At 44.8% G+C, this 20831-nt stretch overlaps 1 protein-coding gene across 1 annotated transcript in view; it reads left to right on the top strand.

Annotated features, from left to right (window-relative positions):
- Atxn10 (ataxin 10) overlaps positions 1 to 20831 on the top strand; it is a 144113-nt gene that overhangs the window by 31430 nt on the left and 91852 nt on the right. The window contains exons 4-5 of the mRNA XM_026394290.2: positions 9681 to 9777; positions 12303 to 12461. Coding sequence (XP_026250075.2) covers positions 9681 to 9777; positions 12303 to 12461 — 256 coding nt within the window. The remainder of the gene's footprint in view (positions 1 to 9680; positions 9778 to 12302; positions 12462 to 20831) is intronic.

Raw genomic sequence — 20831 nt, 5'->3', positions numbered from 1 at the left:
CAGCTGCTTAGCTGGAAGGCTGAGAGGTTCTCAGGCTGTTTTGAGTGGTTTTGGTCTGCGTATTCCTAGCATCAATACTTCTCCTTTGAACAAGAGTTATTATCTCGACGAAATATTAAAAGCCTCTAGACTTTCAAATACAGTCTTGTCTAAAGAATTGAGATACTACATGGGCAAAGGATTCTCAAGAAATTGATAGGATGTCCCATTGAGTTATAAGTTGTTTTTAAGTTGTTCTACATTTAAATGTGTTTTTGTGGCTCCATTTCATACTAAAATGGAAGTGTCAGTACTTAATTGGGGATTAGAAATCTACAGTGAAGCCGGTGTTGTGGCTATTCAGTAGGAAGCTCAGGGTGTGCACTGCGCTGCGTTCCCTGACAGCTGGCAGGTCCTGAGGTGGTGGGCAAAATGCCTCTGGCAGAGCAGAGGTGCTGTGGGTTTTCTTTTAGTGGTGTGTTCCTGATAGAGCAGCAGGGCCTGAGGCCACCCAGATGCTGTGGGTAGCCAGCTCCTGGGGCCCAGCCCAGCCCTGACCCTGGGTCCTGGGCCCTGGCCCACGAAGGAGCAGCTCCCCTGGGAGTAACCCCTGGCTCCTGGCCTCACTCCCACCCTGGCACCCGTGCTGTGCCCTCTCACCAGCAGGGCCTGTGCAGGCTCCTGCTTTCTTCTTACATAACCTTCCTTGACTCCACCTTCCCCTCGCCCCTCATTCTCACTTTTTCTGTGTTATCCAAAATTCCTATGAAAGGTTATGTAGTTTTTATCATACTTGATGACTGGTTCTTTCTCCCTTTATTCATAGTACTGCTTTCCCTGAAGCAAGCAGGTTTCCTAAGAACACATGCCTAAGCCTGCTTTTGAGATCCAGTTTGTTGTGGAGGAATTAATTGCTTGGCTGGTAATGAAAGAGTAGATCCTTACAGACCCGTTTTCTGTTAGCTATTTCAAGATCTGTTCACAATTTCAATGGATAGTTGCAGTCTTATTTGTATAATTATTTTTTATTAGTGTGAGGCTCATATGACAAAATGCTCTCTTAGTGGGAGCAGTGTAGTGGCATTTAGGGTGTTCACAGCATCGTGCATCTCCACCTCTGCTCAGAGCAGCCTGTTTCCAGGAAGCGCTTCCTCTGGATTTCCCTCCTGTCACCCCTACATTCTGCTTCCTCTATGGACTCAGCCCATTCTGGATTTTTTTTCTGCAGTACTGGGATTGAACTCAGAATTACAGATTGAACTGCAGAACTGGGATTGGATGTGCTCTATCTCTGAGCTACATCCCCTGTCCTTTTACTTTTTATTTTGAGGTAGGGTCCCACTGAGTTGCCTAGGCTGGCCCTGAACTTGGGATTCTCCTGCCCCAGCTTCTGGCATAGCTGGGACTGTAGGCATGTGTCATTGCCGCCAGCATTCTGGGTGTGTTATATAAGTGGAACGAGAATTAGGTGGCCTTTTGTATCTGGCTACTTTTCCTTATCATGATGTTTTTGGGGTTCATCCATGCTGTTTCTGTTCTGGCTGAATGCCATTCTGTTGTGTGATTATGTCACATTTTGTTTATCCACTGGTCGGTTGGTAGACATTTGGCTGGTGTAGATAATGCTCTTGAGTGTACGTGGATTGGTTTGAGGGCCTGAATTCCATTCCTCTGGGTCTGTACCTAAGATTGGAATTTCTGGGTCATGTGGTCACTCTATGCTTAACATTTGGAGGTCCCTTTGAATTTTTCCACAGCTGGTGGGCTGCTGTGCTTTCACCAGTAGGTCTGAGTGTCCAGTTTTTGCACACCTGTGCTGGGTACTTTCTTTTTTTGGATTATAATCATCCCGATGGGTGTGAAGTAATGGCCCTTCATTGTGATTTTTATTGCCCAAATGACCAGTGATGCTGAACATATTCTCAGGTGCTTATTGACCATTTATGAATCGTCTTTGGAAAAAGTCTGTTTGTCCTTTGCTTGCTTTTTTTTTTTTTTTTAAATATGTTTTTTAGCTGCAGCTGGCCACTGGCCACAATACCTTTATTTCACTTATTTATTTTTATGTGGTGCTGAGAATTGAACCTGGGGTCTCGCACATGTGAGGTGAGCACTCTACCACTGAGCCACAACCCCAGTCCCCTTTGCCTACTTTTTAATTGCACTGCTGTTACACTGTTGAGTTGTAAGAGTTATTTACATGTCGTGGAGACCAGGGATTGCTGACTCTGTAGATCCATTTGTGGAGATTTGCCATCTCAACAATACTGCGTCTTCTAGTCCGTGAGGGTGGAACATTTTCCATTTATTTAATTGTTTAATTTTTCATGTGTATCAGTTTTAAATAGCTGACTCGTGTTCAGTGGCAGATTTGGAGAGAGATTACAAGGCAAGAGAGAAAATGAAAACTAAATAAAATTTCTGGTCACCTTCTTGGAAAAGCCGTGAAATCACCAATTTTTGTTTGGAATTCAACAGTGAAATTTGGATTCAGTAGGAAACTGAATTTTTTATAGTGTGCTAGTTCAAATCTAAAAGGATCTTGTTAAAAGAATTCTGGTTTCTATAAAGTACCTGTACTATCTTTTGATTCTTTCTCTGTGAGAACTTCATTTTAGGGAGATTTTTAGCAGGGTAACTGTGCCAGTTTTTTGTTACCACTCTTGAGGTAAGAACTGTAATTATATTGTCAAAATAATATTTAGAGTATTATTTTCAAGCAGTAATTACAGTGATGTGACAAATATATTATGCTCATAAAATTTTATGTAAACACAAACATGAGTTATTTTAATTGAGTTATTGATGTTGTTTTTGGCTTTTATTCTTTTCTAATCTGTAAAAATAATGTTGGGACTTTGTAACAATTGCAGTATTTTTACATAAAGATCAGTTGATAAGGTATTTGGTAAAAGCATCCTTGTCTGGAGTTTTCTTTCCTTGTGTCTAGGATATCTTTAAGCCTTTTCCCATCCAGAACTGGATTCTGATGTGGAGACCAATTTTATTTTCCTGGTGAACCATTGGGTCAGCTGGCTTTGAGACTAGCTTGTGCTTTTGGCCTTTTTTGCATGGTAAACTTTTGTATTTGTATAACATTCAGTAGAGGGGCCAGGGAGGCCACTCCATGGTAGAGCTTGCCTGGCATGTGTGAGGCCCGGGGTTCATCCCCAGTACCGCAAGAAAATAAAAAATGAAAAAGATTCAGTAGAAATGCAGGTCGTGTCTTCTAAGATTATGACTTCCCTGAAAAAGGCTAGTGTTTTCTGTTATAAACATTTCATATATGTTCAGTGCAGAGCATTATCTTCACTGTTGTTATTTTTCAGTACTGGGAGTTGAGCCAAGGGTTTTGTGCATTTTAGGCCAGCAGTGTACTTCTGAGCTACATCCCCAGCCCTATTACAGGTTAATTTTTAACAACTCAGAAGGTGGAGAGAAGAAAACTAATCATCACTCATGTGCAGACTGTGAGAAGCTAGCTCTTGGGTTTCTGTGTGTGTGTGTGTGTGTGTGTGTGTGTGTGTGTGTGTGTGAGTGAGTCACACGGGCGCGCGCGCATGTGTGTGCATGTGCTTGCAGTCTTGTGCCAGCTTCTTGACTTCACACTATAATACCCACCTAATTCAGTTTTGGGGTTATTGGTGCATTGTTTTCTGTGTGTACTTTTTAACCTTCCGTGGTCTGGTTTTTGGCCTGGATTCTGCAGCCCTGTGAACAGCCAGCTGTGGAGCTGCAGTAAGGGCACAGTGTGGCACCTCTGCCCTGAAGTCCTCAGGGATTACTTGACCTGAAGCCAGCCATGGTAGGAAGTGGTGGGCAGGACTTGCCTTGGGCTGGATCAGCAGGCCAGCCCTGTCCTCAGCAGGGCTGAAATGTTTTCCTGCTGGGAATTCCTTTAGTCAGGCAACTCTTCATGTGCACTTGAGCTCTCCTGTTGCTGCTTGCCTTCCCTGACAGCTGGACTCCTGCCCTGACTTGGGGAGGAGACCGATTGCTCCTGTTTTTGCCAATCCCATTCTGCTGCTCACCAGGTTGATGACCTTGAGCTGGTCACTTACCTTTCTGCGCATTGGTTCCTGGCTGAGAAATGGGGATATGATTTGTGTGTACCTCATGAGGTGTGGGTTGGGTGAGCAGGACAGCAGCGTGCAGTGTCAGTGTTGGTCAGCATCCCAAGGTCCTGGGTGACAACTCCATCATACTCGCCGGGTTCCTGGGATTCCTCAGGGATGCCTCTGTCTCCCTCTGCTGTCCTGGCCCTGGTGTGAACCCCATTAGAAGTAGCCAGCAGGCAGTGGCGCTAGGCTCTAGCCCTCTTGGCAGTTAGGATGTGGTGCTTGGGAAGGCTATGTCCCGAGGAAAGGGCTGGGGCAGTGGGATTGAGAAACACTTTCAGCAAGCATTTCCCTGATTGGCCTCACTATGCTCTGCTCCTCAGAGCGTTGGAGGGTCAGGACTTCTACTGCTGTAGCCCTGCAGGCTGGCTTAGGTCCCTCTGAGCCTGTGCCTTCCTTCCTCCTGGGAAATGGGGCATCCTCTGCTTTTATAGGAAAGGGAGGTGAAAAGGTGAGGAGCTTTTGGAAGGTGTCTGTGTCTCCTTAGTGACTGCTGAAGTATTGCCAGGACTGCTGGCTGTCCCCTCTCAGCACCCTGCATGCCCTGTGACACCATGTGCTGCTGAGGCTGGGCTCCACTGACCCCCCTCCTTGGCTGACTGTTAGCTTCAGATGACAAAGGAGCCTGTGGAGGTGGACCTGACAGGCCAGGTGGCTCTTCCTAGTGAGGCCCTAAGTGCCCCTGCTCCACTTGCCGGTTTCCTGTGTGAGCCCCTCTGGAGAAGGCCCTTCCTCCGCAGGCCTGGCCTGCAGCCCTGCAGGGCCCTGGAGCTCTGGGCTTATACACCCTGCCCTCCCTCGTTCCTCCAGTTCTGAGGCTGGAGGCTGTTTTGTGCAGCCTGCCTCTATTACCCCAGAGCTGCTCTTTCTGGTCGATTCATTGCATTAAATTTTCTTTGTTAAAATAACCAGTTTGGTTTCTGTCACCTGACTGGGTTCTGACTCGTTTAGCTGTCACTTGTCATTTTCTAAAGCTTGTGCTTGCTGCTGCTTCTCTTGCTCTCACTGGGTTCCTTTCTCTCTCAGGTCCCCACTCCTGTGCATCCATTCTGTCAATGGGGGTAACCAGAACATGAAAGCCACCTTGTAGTCTGGACAGGGAAGGTACTTAATGTAAAGAACTGCTGTCACAAAGGCTTGGACTAAGGGATGAACAAGTAAGAAAGAGAAGGCTGAAGAACCCCAGAGTTGCCGAGGCCCAGGGGCCTCTACCCCTAGAACTGGGGGAGCGTCTTCCCCTGGGGCTCAGATCCCACACCTCTTTGCACAGAGCATAGTGCTGGCTCACTGGGTGCTGCACAAGTCACTGACAGTGGTGTTCCAGGGAAATTTGCTGGAGACCTACCCTTTAGCACTAGGGGTCCTTGCTGGGAGGCTTCTTGAGGAAGCTGGCTACTGTGCGCTGCTGGTAATGTTTTCTGAGGAAGCTGAGCCCTCCTGGAGAAGGTGTTCCCCAGGGCATGGCTGGAGGAGGGCCAGTCCTGGAGGAGCCCGTCCTCCCTCCAGCGCCCCTCCAATGCTCTGGAGATGTCTTTGCAAGGCCACCTTTGTCTTCACAGAGAAGATAGGATTTATTTAGATCTGGGAGGCAAAATTGAACACCCCAGTGTATTTTAAAGTCAGCCTGTGCATTGGCTCATGGGATCTTGTCACTCAGGTTGTGCCAGTCTGCTGGGTATGAAGGGGACCTTGGTGCCAGTTTCCCTTGTGCTTTTATTCTATGGTATTTTTTGAGAAAAGTATCAATATTGAGATGTTATGTATTTTAATATAGTCCAGTTTATTAATTTTTTTTTTGTAACGAGTACCGTTCTATGTCCTGTTTGAAAAATCTTTCTCCAGAGTTTTCCACAAACTTCTCTCGGTGATTTTTACGTTTAGGTTGGTATTTGGAGTTGAACTTCTGTGTTGTGTGAGCAGTTCAGTGCAGGTGTTTCCGTAGCTGTACCTGGTTGTCCATGCTCTTCTCTGAAAGGCCACTGTCTACTCAGTTACCCGCCTTCACGCCGGTTCTGTTCTGTCCAGGCCTGCCAGGACCGACCCTGCTGTCTTCCCGCAGTTGCTGCGCTTGATGCTCCTGCCTCCTCCTCTCTGGGTGGTGTGCACTGTTGTTGGCTCCTGTGTCTTCCCACGCAGGCAGACACAGGTGGGTGCCTCTGGTACGTGGAGTGACACATGGATCCCTGTGGGATGCAGCCGGGATTGTGTGCACTTATGGAAGCAGTTGAACCCTCTGCTGGGTGAGCCTGTGGAGCCCTGCACTTGGTCCTTTCCTCGACTGCCTCTCAGGCAGGCTTTCTGGCTTCTTCCCTGGGGCTGCTGTGTCCCGGTTGTACCCTTGATGCTTTTATAAATGGTCTTTTTTGTTTGTTCTCCATACATGGAAATGTTATTGGTTTTGAAAATACTTTTGTCTAGCAGCTTCCATAACTCATTTATGAATGCAAGCAACTTACACATTTTAAAATTTTTCTACACAAATTTTTTCATCTGTTGGGGGAGATGACAATGTGGTTTTCTCCTTTTCAGTTCTTAGGTCTTTGATTTGTCTTTCTGGGGAGATTTGTAGTAGAGTGTTGACTGGAAGGTGGTGACAGTGGGCCTTGGACTCCACCCTTGAAGAGGAGCATTCTCTGTCTCTGCAGCTGGCCGTTAGTTACACTGTGTGCTGTGGATTTTTGTTGATGCTTGTATTTAGGACATGAAGTCCCTTTCTATTCTTTTTTATTTATTTTTTGGTACTGGGGATTGAACACAGGCCTACTGTACCACTGAGCTACATTCCCAACCCTTTTTATTTTCAGACAAGGTCTTGCTAAGTTGCTAAGGCTGGCCTTGAACTTGTGATCCTCCTGCCTCAGCCTCCTGAGTAGCTGGGATTATAAGCATGCGCCACTGTGCTATATCAGTCCTTTAAAATTTTTTGAGTTGTCTCATACTCTGTTATTTATTATGAGATACTATATTTTCTTGAAAACTATATATTCTTTTTTTTAAGTTGTAAATGGATCTTTTTTATTTATTTATGTATTTATATGTGGTGCTGAGGATCGAACCTAGGGCCTCATACATGCCAGGCAAGCACTGTACCACTGAGCCACAACTCCAGCTCCAAGAAGACTATATTTTCCTGCAGGTTTTTTTCTTGTTCTTGTTATTGTTTAATTTTTCTTTATTATTCATCAAATTTGGATGTAACTACCTAGAGCTTCTGATAACAAGAGTTAACAGTCCTACCATGTGGGTTGATACCATCACGGGGATGCACCCAGAAGTGAGGTGCTTGATACTTGTGGCACTTTGGTCAGGTTACTTACCTCCCTGGGCCTCACTCTCTGTGCTTCAGCGTGGGATCACTACTCTCTCAAGAGGCAGTATTCAGGGAGGGTGCGTCCCATGAGCACTTGGGGTTTTCATTCAGAGTCTGAGCGAGCACGGGAGCACGTTTCCATTACTTGCTTGGAAGGTCTGTCTTTTTAAGCCACCCTTAGTTATCCCCACCTGTGTGCTGGTCAAGAGGTGGTCAGCTGAGCACTCACCGTGTTTTCTATTGCATATTCAAGACTGTGAGTGTGAGTTCGTATTTCATCTCCACAGTAACCTGTAGGCTGCCCCTGTAACACCTCACAGGGCTACCTGGGGAGGAGCTGAGTGATAGAGTGCTTGCCTGGTACTCATAAGGTCCTGGGTTCTGTTTTCAGTACTGCAAACACAAAATGAAAGAAAGAAAAGTGCTTGTTGAGGTTGGGAAATGAGCAGAAGCCTTTTTGTAGGGGGAGTAGTTGTTAGTAAACAGTTTTATTTTACTGTAAAATAATGGACTTTATTTTTAAATATACTTTATTTTTTAGAGCAGTTTTAGGTTCAAATTGAGAGGCAGGAACAGGATTCATACCTAAATGCTTCCCTGACATGTGCACAACACGTCCCACCAGCTGCCTTGTTACAACTTACAAGCCTATGTTGACAGGCCATCGTCACCCTCTGTCCCTGGTTTAAATTAGGACTCCTGTTGGTGCTGTGCATTCTGTAGATCTGGATAAAGGTGTGATCAGTGTGTCTACCAGTGGACTGTCATGGAGAGTCGTATCATTCCTAAAAACCCTTTATGCGCTGCTTGTTCATCCTGCCCAGCTCTTTTTATTTTTTTTAACTTAATTTTTTTAAAAATCCTCCTCACTTCTGGCTTTTCCTGAGTGCCACAGGGTTGCAATCATACAGTGTCTAGCTTTTTCATATGACTCCTTCAGCTTGGTAATATGTACCTAAGTTTCTTCCTTTTTTGTTTTTTTGTTTGGCTTGGCTTGAGAGCACATTTCTTTTTAATGTTGAATAGTATTCCGTTGTTGGGTAGAGCACAGATGATTTATCCCTTCACCTGCTGAAGGACACCTTGGTTTTTTCCAAGTTTTGGAGGTTATGAATAAAGCTGCTATAGGGCTGGGGATGTGGTTCAAGCGGTAGCGCACTCACCTGGCATGCGCGGGGCGCTGGGTTCGATCCTCAGCACCACGTAAAAATAAAATACCAATGTTGTGTCCACTGGAAACTAAAAAATAAATATTAAAAAATTCTCTCTCTCTTTAAAAAAAAAAAAAAGCTGCTATAAACACTGTGTGTGTGTTGTGTGTGTTTAGGTCCAGTGTTTTAATATCAAGGAGTGTAGTTGTTGGATCCAGTGGTAAAAGATGCTTAGTTTTGTAAGAAGTTGCCAAACTGTTTTCCAGTGTGGGTGGCCCGTTTTGCATCCCCAGGGCAATGTGCGGGAGTTCCTGGTGCTCCGCGTCCTCCCCAGTTCTTGGTGTTGGCATTCTGTAGTTTGATGTCATTAGGTCGTTTCTGAGTCGTGTTGAGATCTTGTGAACATGGCGTTCTGCCTGTCTGTGCTGTGAGTTGCTAGAAAGGTGTCCTGATGGCCCCTTTACTGTGGGTGGGCCTCTGTCCCCTTCACTGTGTCAGTCCTCCTTAGGTGTGCCCTCACCACTGTTACCAGGAGCAGTCCAACTTAAAACCATTGGGTCTTTCTGGTAAGTCATTTCCTAGTGGCTATCTTAAAAAATTTTTCAATAATTCTTTTTGTGTTAAGGTTATTATTATTATTTTTTGCTTTGCTGTTGAGGAATTGAACCCAGGCCTTGGGCTTGGTGGGCAAGTGTGTTCTCATTTTAAGTGCTCTGTGGCTTCTTTTTGATTGGTATTCACCTGGTATATCTTTTTGCTAGTCTTTAACTGGTAGTATTTCCCTACCTTTCATTTTCCAAAAATCTCTTTTAAACAGTGTGGAGTTAGAGTTCTAAAAATCCAGCCTACAAATATCCCTCTTTTAATTGAAGCATGTATTCCAGTGATATTTGTGTTACAGTTATAGTCTTGTTAAGAAGTAAATTTTGTGTAAAGTGTATTGTTTGATGAGGCGTATTAATGTCATACCCAAAGTGTCATTGTGGAGGGAGGACTTTATACTTAAAAGAAACCAGCAGAGCTTCATTGAGTAGCATGGGGACCATTTCTTATTAGAGTGTCTGTCCACTGAATTTAATCAGATGTCTGTCTTTGTTTTTCTCTCTTTCTCATGCCCCTCAGCCTTTCGCTGTGGCCTGCAGTTTTTAGGCAACGTTGCCTCACGGAACGAAGACTCCCAGGCCATCGTGTGGGTGCACGCCTTCCCCGAGCTCTTCATGTGAGTGCAGAGGAGTCTCCTGACTCCTCAAAAGACACCTACACCAGCCCCCGTGCATGGAGATGGGAACGTGGGGAACCAGCCTGTGGCAACAGCGTCTAGGCCATAGTGGCTTCTGGGGTGGTGGGGGAACGGTCTGGGGGAGAGCGCCTGAGAGGACACTAGGCCCTGGTGGGGTTCCGTGATCCCACACATGTGCCCTCGACTATAAGTTTGTTTGCTGTTAAGAAAATACAAATCATGGGCCAAGTAAGTAACGTTGCTAAAGAACCTGAAATTTGTTAAGACCAAAAAAAAAAAACAATAATTGAACCTGAAACCTCAGCGCGTGGGCAGTGAGTTAGCCTTTCCTTGCTTTCCTGCACAGCACAGTGCTGTGTGCTTTGGTAGGTAGGGGAAGTGCAGGGTATGGTGGCCAGTCTGCTCATTAGTGTGAGAAGCATGGGGAGCCAGTGGCCAGTCTGTGATCAGTGTGAGAGGCAGTGACCAGCCTGTTTTTAGTGTAAGAAATGGCAGTTTGTATAAGAAGGGGATAAGCAGCCCATGTGCTAACCTAGTATGTGGCTGACCAGTCTGATTATCCCTGTAAGAAGTGGCTAATTAGTCTTTTTACTTAGAATGGTTCCTGAGTCTTTTCCTGTAGATAGACTGTTTTTTAAAACCAGCTCTTCTAGTTCACAGAAGGTCGAGCACTGGGAGCACTGGACTGCAGTTTGTGGGGAGGGCAGACTAGGCTGTCGGAAGGGCAACAGTGCCACCTGGGGTGACTCATGGCTATCCCAGGGTAAAGAGCAGAGGGGTAGCTGTCATTTATATGTCCTGAGCTGAGCGTTTCCTGTGTATTGTTTGTGTTCTTGCAGCAACTGCCCTGGGGGTAGGTGGTCCTGGCCCTGTATGGATAGATGAGATGGTAAATGGCTGGCTGGGTCTGAAGCCTGCACTCTGTAAATGGCTTGATGCCCTAGTTCTGTGCTGCTTCCCTGCTGGTGTAGGTCTGGGGCTTGCTGTAGAGTCTGTCTCTCAAGTTCCTGCAGACGTTGGTGTTGAAAAAGTGTGTGTGTAGTGATTAGTAATAATTGAGCTTAGGCGAAAGAACACTCTAAGCTACAGAAATAGACATTACTTATATTTGAGAATTTTTCTCTGTAAGACATTTTGGGCACCTAATATATACCAGCTTTTGAGCTAAATGACTGTGATAACTTATTTCCATTTTTTTATTGGTGCGTTCTAATTGTATATAAATGATGGGATTCGTTGTTACAAGTTTGCACATGCATACAGTATGACAGTGTAATGATTGGCAACTTAAGTATATCTATTAACTTCAGATTCCATGCTTTGGTGGGGGAAATTAAGGAACAGACAAGTACATAACAATGCAACTAAAATAATCAGGATAAATCCAGAGTATGATAGAGAAATAGGAGGAGGGCCTATCAATAGTTTTCATGGTCCTTTTGTATGAGTTCATTTGATCCTCACAAAAGCCCTGGAGATATTTGGAGGCGGCCTTATATTCTATTTCATTTTTAAAATAGCTTTATTTTATTCATTTTATTTTTATGTGGTGCTGAGGATTGAACCCAGGATTGAATTTGCACGTGCTAGGCGAGCGCTCTGCTACTGAGCCCCAGCCTTAGCCCTCTATTTTGTTTTTATATCAGAAGACATACTGACAGAAGTGATGTGACTTTACTCTGTGCTTATGAGGCAGATAAAACCAAATTTGAGTTCTAGTTTTGGCAGACACTGGCATTGTACTGTCGGGCAAGTGGAATCAACAAATTCTTTCTCTGTAATCCTCCAGGAGGCTATTGTGAAGTTTAAATGGAAAAATAACAACAAAATCAGACAACCACCTAGTGCTTGAGCCCAGGTAGTTGAGAGTCTAAGGGAGCTGGGTTGATGAGCAGGCAGTTGGCTGGGGTTCCTGACTCCAGGCTCCGTTTCTTGCTACTGCCTTCTGTTCTTCAGATGTGCTGTCCCTCATGACTGGTCAGGCAGTGCCTGTGGTCATTGTGGTAACTCTTTTTGCCTGTTGGGTGTTCTTTCTAACAAGAATGTGTGTCCTAATGCTTTATAAGTGTGATCATTTTTATCTTTCTTTTTTTTTTTAAGAGAGAGAGAGAGAGAGAATTTTAATATTTATTTTTTAGTTTTTGGCAGACACAACATCTTTGTATGTGGTGCTGAGGATCGAACTAGGGCCGCACGCATGCCAGGCGAGCGTGCTACCGCTTGAGCCACATCCCCAGCCCATTTTTATCTTTTCTAATCAGGTGCGAAGTTGCTTTTTGCTCCAGAGTCCTGAGTTAACTGCAACTTTTTATTGTGATTTGACTTTGTATTTGCTATTTTTATATTATTACTATTTTAATGTTTAAAATCCAAAGTATTATGTCTTCTTCAACTGCTAAAAATATCAGTATGTACTGAATTTACTAATGGGTTTACTGTTACTTGTGTTAAAATAATTTCTTGTTGCTAAATTGAACAAAAAATCTCATTTCTTCCTTTGAAAGGTCTTGCTTAAATCATCCAGACAAAAAAATTGTTGCCTACTGTTCAATGATTTTGTTCACATCTCTTAATCCTGAGAGGATGAAAGAACTGGAAGAAAACCTCAATATTGCAATTAATGTCATTGAAGCTCACCAGAAGCAGCCTGAGTCAGAGTGGCCGTAAGTATCTTGTTAGAAATAAGATATTTATTTGCATGAGGACGTCCTGACAGATCACTTTCCTCACAGAGATTTTAAGTAAACATTTGAACTATGTTAAACCATAAGTTCAGACTTACCATATGGTCAGTAAAATTACCAAAGTTTTTGGGCAGAGTCTGGAAACTTGGGAAACAGGTGACGCTCAGTGTGAGCTGGGCTAGAAGCATGGGGGGGGGTCTTCTAGGTGGTGGTGGGGCATTCTTGTGGTGTGAAGGAGGCAGTGCCTGGGCACTGGGAGTACGCAGATCAGGCCCCAGCATGGATTGGGGCAGCCAGAGGTTGTCCTGTGTGACTCAGCTGCGGCTCACCTTGTCCCCTACAGAATGCAGGCCTTGTCTCTGTTGCTTTTAAAGTTTTTCTTAGTCTTTAGAAGTTAATAATGATGTCTTAGCATAAATTTCTCTTTTTGGGGTTAACTCAGCCTCTTGCATCTGAAGGTTTATGTCTTTCATGAAGTTTGTGACGTTTCCAGCCATTATCTGAATATTTTTCAACCCTACATTCATTCTTGCCTTTCTTCCTCTGGGACTCCACGCCAGTTACACACACAGGCCACTGTGGTGACCAGTGAAGAGACATGAAGAGACAACAGCCATGTGTAGGTTTAGACAATTTGTTCCTGAATGGACAGAGGCAAGCAGCCAGAGGGGTGGGTGACAGGCATGTGACTGTGAGATGGCCCATGGCAGGGGAGCCACTGGTCAGGGTCCTGCTGTGGCACAGCTTGATGAGGCTAGGGCAGAAAGCGTCAACCCTGTTTAGAGTGACACCTCTGCAGGACTGTCTCATGAGAGTCACAGCCCACCTGAGGATGTGGCAGGGCCCTAGGTGGTGGCCTCAGGCCTTGCATATTCTCCTGGTCCAGAACCAGCACAGGGCGTTCAGCTAAGGCTCAGGTGAGCTGCTGTTGAAGCTCTGGTGTCTGGGCACATTAGGGGTCCCCATGTGCTTCGGGGGAATAGCTTTCCTGTACAGTGGTGGTCTTCTGGTTTTGTTCTGTAGGTCCCTGAGGCTCCACCCAGGCTTTTTTTCTTTTTGGTTTCCCGTTTATTTTCTCTCTTAGCCAGGACTACACTGTGTAGATTTTGTAACTTAATAGTAAGTTTTGAAATTGGCAAGTATGAGTCTTCCAACTACGATGTTCTTTTTCAAGATTTTTTTTTTTTCTATTTTGGGTCCTTTGCATTTCTGTGTTTTTCAAGATCATCTTTTCAGTTAAAAAAAAATAGCTAGAATTTTGCATGAATATGTAGATCAGTTTTGAAAATACTGCAATCTTAACTAGATTAAGTTTTCCAAACCATGAGTAGGGGATGTTTTCCATGTATTTAAGCCTTCTGTAAGTTCAGTGATGTTTTGTAGTTTTTATTGTATGAGTTTTGCATGACTTAAATTTATTCTAAATATTTTATTCTATTGCCAATGGATTTTTTTAAATTTCATCAATGGTATTTAGTGATGCATGAGAAAACACTGCTGTGTAGAGAAAGAAATAGAGTTGGTTTTGTGCATTAGTCTTGTGTCCTGAAGCCTTGCCGAGCTTGTTAGTTGTCATGACAGGATTTTGGTGGTGTTTGGGGGTTTCCTGCGTCTAGGAACCTATCCTCTCGCATCAGTGGAGTTTTGCCCTTTCCTTACCTGAGTGCCCCGACTGGAGATTCTGTGCACTGTTGAGTCTGAGTGGACAGAGTGGTTCATGTCAGTCCTGGCTTTGGGTTTTACCACAGAGCCGTGGCAGCGTGGGGGCTTCTGGCTGCCTTTCGTCAGGGTGGGAGCAGGCGTCCTGGGTGCTCTTGTCTTGTCGAATGTTCTCAGTGGTTAAAGGGTGGTGCATTTTATCAAATTCTTTGCTGTCTGTTGATATGATGGTTTCGTCTTTTTCTATGGCTTTGTTTTTTAGTTTATGAATGTTTTATACACGTGATTAATTTTTGTATTTTAATCCAACTTTGCATTCCTAGAACAAACCCTACTTGTTGATGGTGTATAGTCCTTTTTACATGGACTTAGTTTGTCTGTGTTTCGCTGAGGATTTTTAGATCTATATAAAGTGGCATATTGGTCTGTAGTTGTCTTTTTTTGTGTGTGATTTTTTGCTTTTTCCTGGTTTGGCATCAGATTGATGTTGGCTTTACAGAATGTGTTGGTTTTATTTTTATTTATTTTCTGGTGAAGTTTGTGGAGGATTGGTGTTCATCTTTAATTATTTGGTAGAATACACCAGCGAGCGTCCGGTCTTGGGGAGGTCTTGGTTGCTTATTCATTCTGTATTTGTCATAGGTCTGTTTAGATTATCTGCCCCTCCCTGGGTCAGCTTTAGTACTTAGCGCCTTTCTAGAACTCGGTCTGTTGGACTTTCTAATTTGTTGGCACATGATTAGTCACAGTATTTCCTTAGGATCTGTTTATGTAAGGTTGGTAGGAGCCCCCTCTTTGGTCCTGATTTAAGTAATTCAAGCCTTCTATTTCTTTCTTAGTCACTGTAGCTAAAGGGTTTTTGTTTGTTTGCTTTTGTCTTTCCAGACAATAAATTTCAGGTTTTGTTGATTGTTCTCTATTTTTCTGTTTCCTCTCTTTTGCTGTATATCTTTATTTGTTTTGCTCTTCCTTTGTTAGTTTCTTAGGGTGGAAGTTAGGTTGCTGCTCTGCCATCTTCCTCTCTTTGAGGATCTGTCACCTTCCTCATAGGAACCACTTTCATTCCTGTCCTTCAGTACCATTAGTTTTGCAATACAGTGCTTTTCGTGGCCTCAATCTCAAGTTATATTCTTATTTCCCCTGCGATTTCTCCTTGAACCCACTGGTTATTCTAGGAGTTTGATGTTTAATTTTTACTTGTTTGTGTATTTCCTAAATCTCCTTTTCAAAATTGACTTATAATTTCACTCCATTGTGGTTGGAGCACATGCTTTATATGGTCTCCTTCTTTCTGAAGGCATTGAGGCTATTCCATGGCCCATGGCATGGCCTGCCATGGAGTGTATTCCCTGTGCACTTGGGACGAGGGGTGTGCTGTAGGTAGGTACCTCTGGGTTTGGTTGGTGTGTGGTGCCGTTCAGGTCCCCTGTTTCCCTGTTGATCTTGTGCCTGGTCCTGTACATCATTAGAAGTAAATTTTTGTCCTTACACTTCAGTTCTTTCAGGTTTCGCTTCAGTTATTTTCAGGCGTCTTTGTTGTGTGTGTGTGTGTGTGTGTGTGTAATTGTTACATCATCTTGAGGAGTTGACCCTTTTTTCCAGTACAAAACTTATCAGTGCTTCTGTCACTTACGTTTAATGATCTTCTCCTGTTCACTTCAGATCTGATTTTCAGGTTGTGTTCCTCACATTGGTCAGTTCTTCAGGGCCTAGACTGCTTCCAGGTGGCCCCTGTTAATCCCACTTTCCTTCTTATGTGAGGCTGCAGTCTTTTCAGTTTTAGTCTTTTTTTGTGTAAACTATTATCCTTCTGTAGAAATTTTACCTACATTTAAAATTACTTATGTTCTGAACATTGATTTGTATTTGAATTGCAATGTGCAAACAGACAGAAGATAGTACATGAAAATATTTTGGAGTATTTGAATTGGAAAATGTCCCTCAGCATGCAAATGTAACATAACAGGATGAGTCTTGAGTCAGCTCACTTAGGAAAATTTCCTGTAGCTGAATTTCATTGTATTTAATAAGTATCTTGGATGTGTATTTTAACAGCATGGAATAAAGGGCCAGGGTCATAATGGCCAAATATAAAGTCCCCTTCAGAACAGCCCAAGGTAAACGGTATCAGAGGTCACTGCATAAGATGGAAGACAGGATGGCAGCATGGTAGTCAGCAAGCCTTTGTCATCCTGCGCTGGGTGCTTGCCGTGTGACGGGAGAGAAGCTCTGCGTTTGGCAAACGATGAGATTGCAGACTACGCAGAGGCTCCAGAAGCTGTCTTTTATTTTTTTATTAACTCCCTGAAAATTGGAGAAAGCCCACCTTCTGCTCCTCTTACCCTAGCCTTGTGAGATGACTGGCAAAGAGCATCACACCACATGATCTTAGAACTCAGGGGCTCATTATCTCTTCATTTCTTCTTTTTTCTTAGAAAGGGACAAATGAAATTTTTCAGTGCCTCTGGGTCTTTTTGTTTGGGTGTACTGGAGTCACAGGAAAGTGTAGGCAACGAAGTCTTTGGGTCTGTTTGGTTTGAGTTAATGAGATAATGTCTTTCTAAAAATGTTTGTTTTATTGGTAGGTGTGACAGATGTTTTCATACTCTTAGATAGCCCTAGATGAGTCCAAGCCTTCTATTTTGAGTTCATCTGATGGTGAGTTTGTGTTGGCACATTGGAAAAGACTCCCTGTGAATCTGTGGGACTGGGAGGCAGAGAAGGGGAGTGCCTGCTGACCTGGGCTGCTCTGGCTGCTTCACTTTGTCCATGCAGCTGCCACGTGCAAGAGAGCCCTGAGACTCAACACCAAAGTTGCACAACTAACACCCAGCAGAGAAAGATCGAAGGCGTGCCAGGCCCGAACGCTTGCCCCTTTATACCACGTCAGGAATTACTGATCTTCAGGAAGAGGTCTGCATCTCAAGGACAGGTCTGAGCACCGAGCTTGGCCTTTTGGGATAAGCTTTGGTCATTGTTTTGAGCTTGTATCCAATTTCTTACAGAAGTGATGTGGCTGTGAGTAGAGCGGTCTTTTTTGTCCGTGTTGGGTTACGTAGTCGACTTCTTTTGTGTGAGAAAGGTTCATTTCCAGACTGATGCCCCCTTTGCTCCCGGGTATGCCTCAGGTACCTGTGTTTTTGTCCACTTCAGCTTAGGTTCAGCTGTCCTTCCTTCTGCACTGGGGACCTCTTGCCCTTTTGCTCTCTGCCGTCTGTGTGTTCCCACTTGCAAGGCTCTTGAGGCATTCACTTGTCCATTAGACGGGCAAGTCCCTGAGGCAACGTCAGTGTTCTTACTTGGATCCTGACAAGGCTGTGTTCTGGCAGGTGACGAGCACTGTGGTGTAGTTATGGTGATGGAAGGCCAGTGCAGCCAGCATGTGCACAGAAGGGAATTTGTTGGTTTATGTGACTACAGAGTTGTTGGCCCAGTGTGCCCAGGGGCTGACCCTCCTGTCACATCTTTGCCTCATCTTCCTTCTCTGCTGCCTTTGTCCTCAGCTTTGTTTTCTGCCTCCCTTCCTGGCTCCTATTCTTTGCATCTGCTCACAGTTGGTGGCCCCTGGCTGGTCCTTCGGCCACTTGTCTGTATCAGGGCTCATTCCTGGATGATCTCATCTAGTATTGTAGCTTAAAACACCTCCTTTGAATTGATGCTCTCCAAATTGAGGTTCCTGGGCTTGGCCTCTTGTCGAGGCTCCAGATGAATGCCTACAGCTTCCTCGCAAATGCTTTAAGTCAGCGTCTCAAACCTGTCAAGGTTGTAGCCCAACTTCTGCTTGCTTACACTTAAAACCTGCGTGGTTCCACCAGTTTTTAGTAGAGACCCTGAGCCCACTTGCTGAGGCCCAGGATCTGCCCAGGTTCAGACCTGTGAGTCATTCCAGAGTCTTCTGCCCACTTAGACTCCTGTGCTCTGTCTTCCAGTTCCAAGTTTGCTTATGTTGCACCTTCACTGCTGCGACACATCCAGGTGCCGTCTTCTCTTGTGCAGACGGGATGCTGCCAGAACGCTTTCACTCATGTCTGTCCCTCCTCTTTCACTCCCGATTCCTTCACAGTAGCCAGAGGGGCTGTTTAATGATTTACTGTCGCTCTTGCTACTCCCTTGCTTCAAGGAGCCCTTACCCAGAAGCAGGGTCCTGCCCTTGCTGCAGCCGACCTTCTCATCTTGATTCTCTTTCTGCGCTTGTGTGTTGGCTCAGGCGTTCTTATCCCTCTTGAACACCCGAGTTAGTTGCCCCCCCGAGCCTCTATACCTGCTGTTCCTTCTGCTTGGAACGACCTCCCTGTAGATCTGTGCATGGCTGGTCCCCAGGGTCCCCTCCATTGCCCTTTCTCCCGAGAGGCCTCTGGGACCTGTGTTGGGGGTGGTGTGTCGGCGTGTCCCTTCCCCACCTGTTTCTCTACTTTCCTCTCATCCATTCATTTCCTGTCTCCATCACTACACATTCTATGCATTGTTTCCTTGGCTATTGTGTTTTGGTGCTGGAATATAGGACTGGCCGTAGAGCCTGGAGCTTGTCTTGGTCAATATCCTGCCCAGGTCACCTAGAACATACGCTAGCAAGCTGCAGCACACTGCTCGTTTCCAACCAAGCTCGTTAGGTCACACATATATTTGGCTGCTCTCTGCTGCCAGGGGAGCCGAGTGTTGGTGACAGAGACTGTCGGCTTGCCTAAGTATGTATCACCCAGCCCTGTGGGCAAAGGTTGCTGCCCTGGCATTTGGCCAGTTTTGGTGTGCAGTGTTTGCTGAAGGGCCAGGCAGCTGGTGGCACTGTTGGCTACAGTTGCTGTTGGGCTTACCTGGTGGTCATTGCCTTCGGAGAGACGCCCTGAGGGTCTTCACTCAACATCAGTAATCTTTTCTTGGACATCATTTTGTGCAAAAATGTGACTAAGAACCTATTTTCTTTTTAAAAATGGGAATGTTATAAAACCAACCCTAGTTAGTTTCTTAAAATAGAATCAAAACTGGAATATTAGCAATAGAAAGGAACAAATTATTGATATAGCAGTAACTTGGGAAAAATCTTCCAGAAATTATGCTGAGTAAAGCAAAAGAACAGATAAAGACAGAAACCTAACCCCAGGCGGTCAAGTGGAGTGTCTCTTCACTTACATACCATTCCTGAGGTGTCAGCATCATAGACACTGGGGACAGCTGTCAGGGTTGGGGAAGGTGCCCAAGATGTAGGGGGGTGTCACTATGAAAGAGCCACACAAGGGGTCCCTGGGTTGGTGGAACCACTCTGTTAGCTTAACTGTCACGAGTGATAAGATCACATAGAAGTGCGCATCCTCACACACACAGATTCACAGTGGGAGTTGAGTAAGACAGGAAGGCCTCGTCAGGCCTGTGGATTGTGTCAGCCATGGTGTCTCGGTTGGGATGCGCTGCAGCTTCACAAAATGTTACTATGGGGGAAACTAGATGGAGGGTACATCCAGTCTCTTGTGTTTCTTAAAATGACACTTGAATCTATATTATCTCAAAATAAAAAGGTTTAAGTAAAATAAATTAATAAGTATAGGGCTGGGGATGTGGCTCAAGCGGTAATGCACTCGCCTGGCATGTGCGGGGCGCTGGGTTCGATCCTCAACACCACATAAAAATAAAATAAAGATTTGTGTCCGCTGAAAACTAAAAAATAAATGTTAAAAAATTTTCTCTCTCTCTCTCTTAAAAAAAATTAATAAGTATAACCCAAACACCTGTGTAGGCAATAGACTGAGGATCATTTGGGGTCAGGTGTCAGGCTGTGCCCTGTTTCTGTCTTTCTCATTGCCATGAGTTAGTGTGGTTTTCAGAAACGCCGTGCTGCTTCTTGCCGCCGTTATCCCGGAAGTGCTTCTCAAAACCTCCGTGCAGTTTGGACTCTCCACCAACTGAATAGGGAAGGGAACCTGTGACTTTCTGTGTATACATCTATTTGTGGGATATTGTAGGTATTACTTTAGGATATAAGTAAAAGTTTTCCTACATAAACATTGACTAGTGAACATTGAGAAATTTGGGAATTAAAAAACAAGGAGTTGTGACCTAGGCGAATGTGTACTGGGTGTGCCAGTGAATTATCCCTGCACAGCCCTCTTTCTGGCAGAAAAGGGCCCTCTGCTCACTCTGTGGTGGGGCTGCAGGGCTGTGTGACCCACAGCTCCAGACACCAGGCTTGGGCTCATTTTTTCTTTTTTTCTTTTTTTTAATATTTATTTTTTAGTTGTAGATGGACACAGTACCTTTATTTTATTTTTATGTGGTGCTGAGGATAGAACCCAGCGCCTCACATGTGCTAGGCGAGTGCTCTACCCTGAGCCACACCCAGCCCCTTGGGCTCATTCTTGAAAGAAAAAAATTCTTATTATTCAAAGAAGGAGAAAGGGATGTGAGACAAGAAAACAAAGTGGCGGATACTTTTTAAGGACTTAAAGCTATTTGTGGACTGGTGCTGCATCTTCACTGCCTGCAGCTGCTTCAGGGCTTGCCTGCCCTTTGATCTCTCTTCCTTTCTGTTGGGGTTAGATTCTGACGTGTTGATACCAGCAGTGGGAGAAGCAAAGGCCTTGATGCTGAGAGGTTAAGTGTTGTGCCCAGCGTCACTCCCTGCGCATGTTGGGACACACTCGGCTCGGTTCTCTGTGAGATCTCAGTGTTCGCAGCCCTCCCCCGAGAACAGGGCCTGGA

Source organism: Urocitellus parryii, chromosome 5 (genome assembly GCF_045843805.1).
Source record: "Urocitellus parryii isolate mUroPar1 chromosome 5, mUroPar1.hap1, whole genome shotgun sequence".
NCBI lineage: Eukaryota > Metazoa > Chordata > Mammalia > Rodentia > Sciuridae > Urocitellus > Urocitellus parryii.
This window is presented reverse-complemented; position numbering and strand designations above follow the sequence as displayed.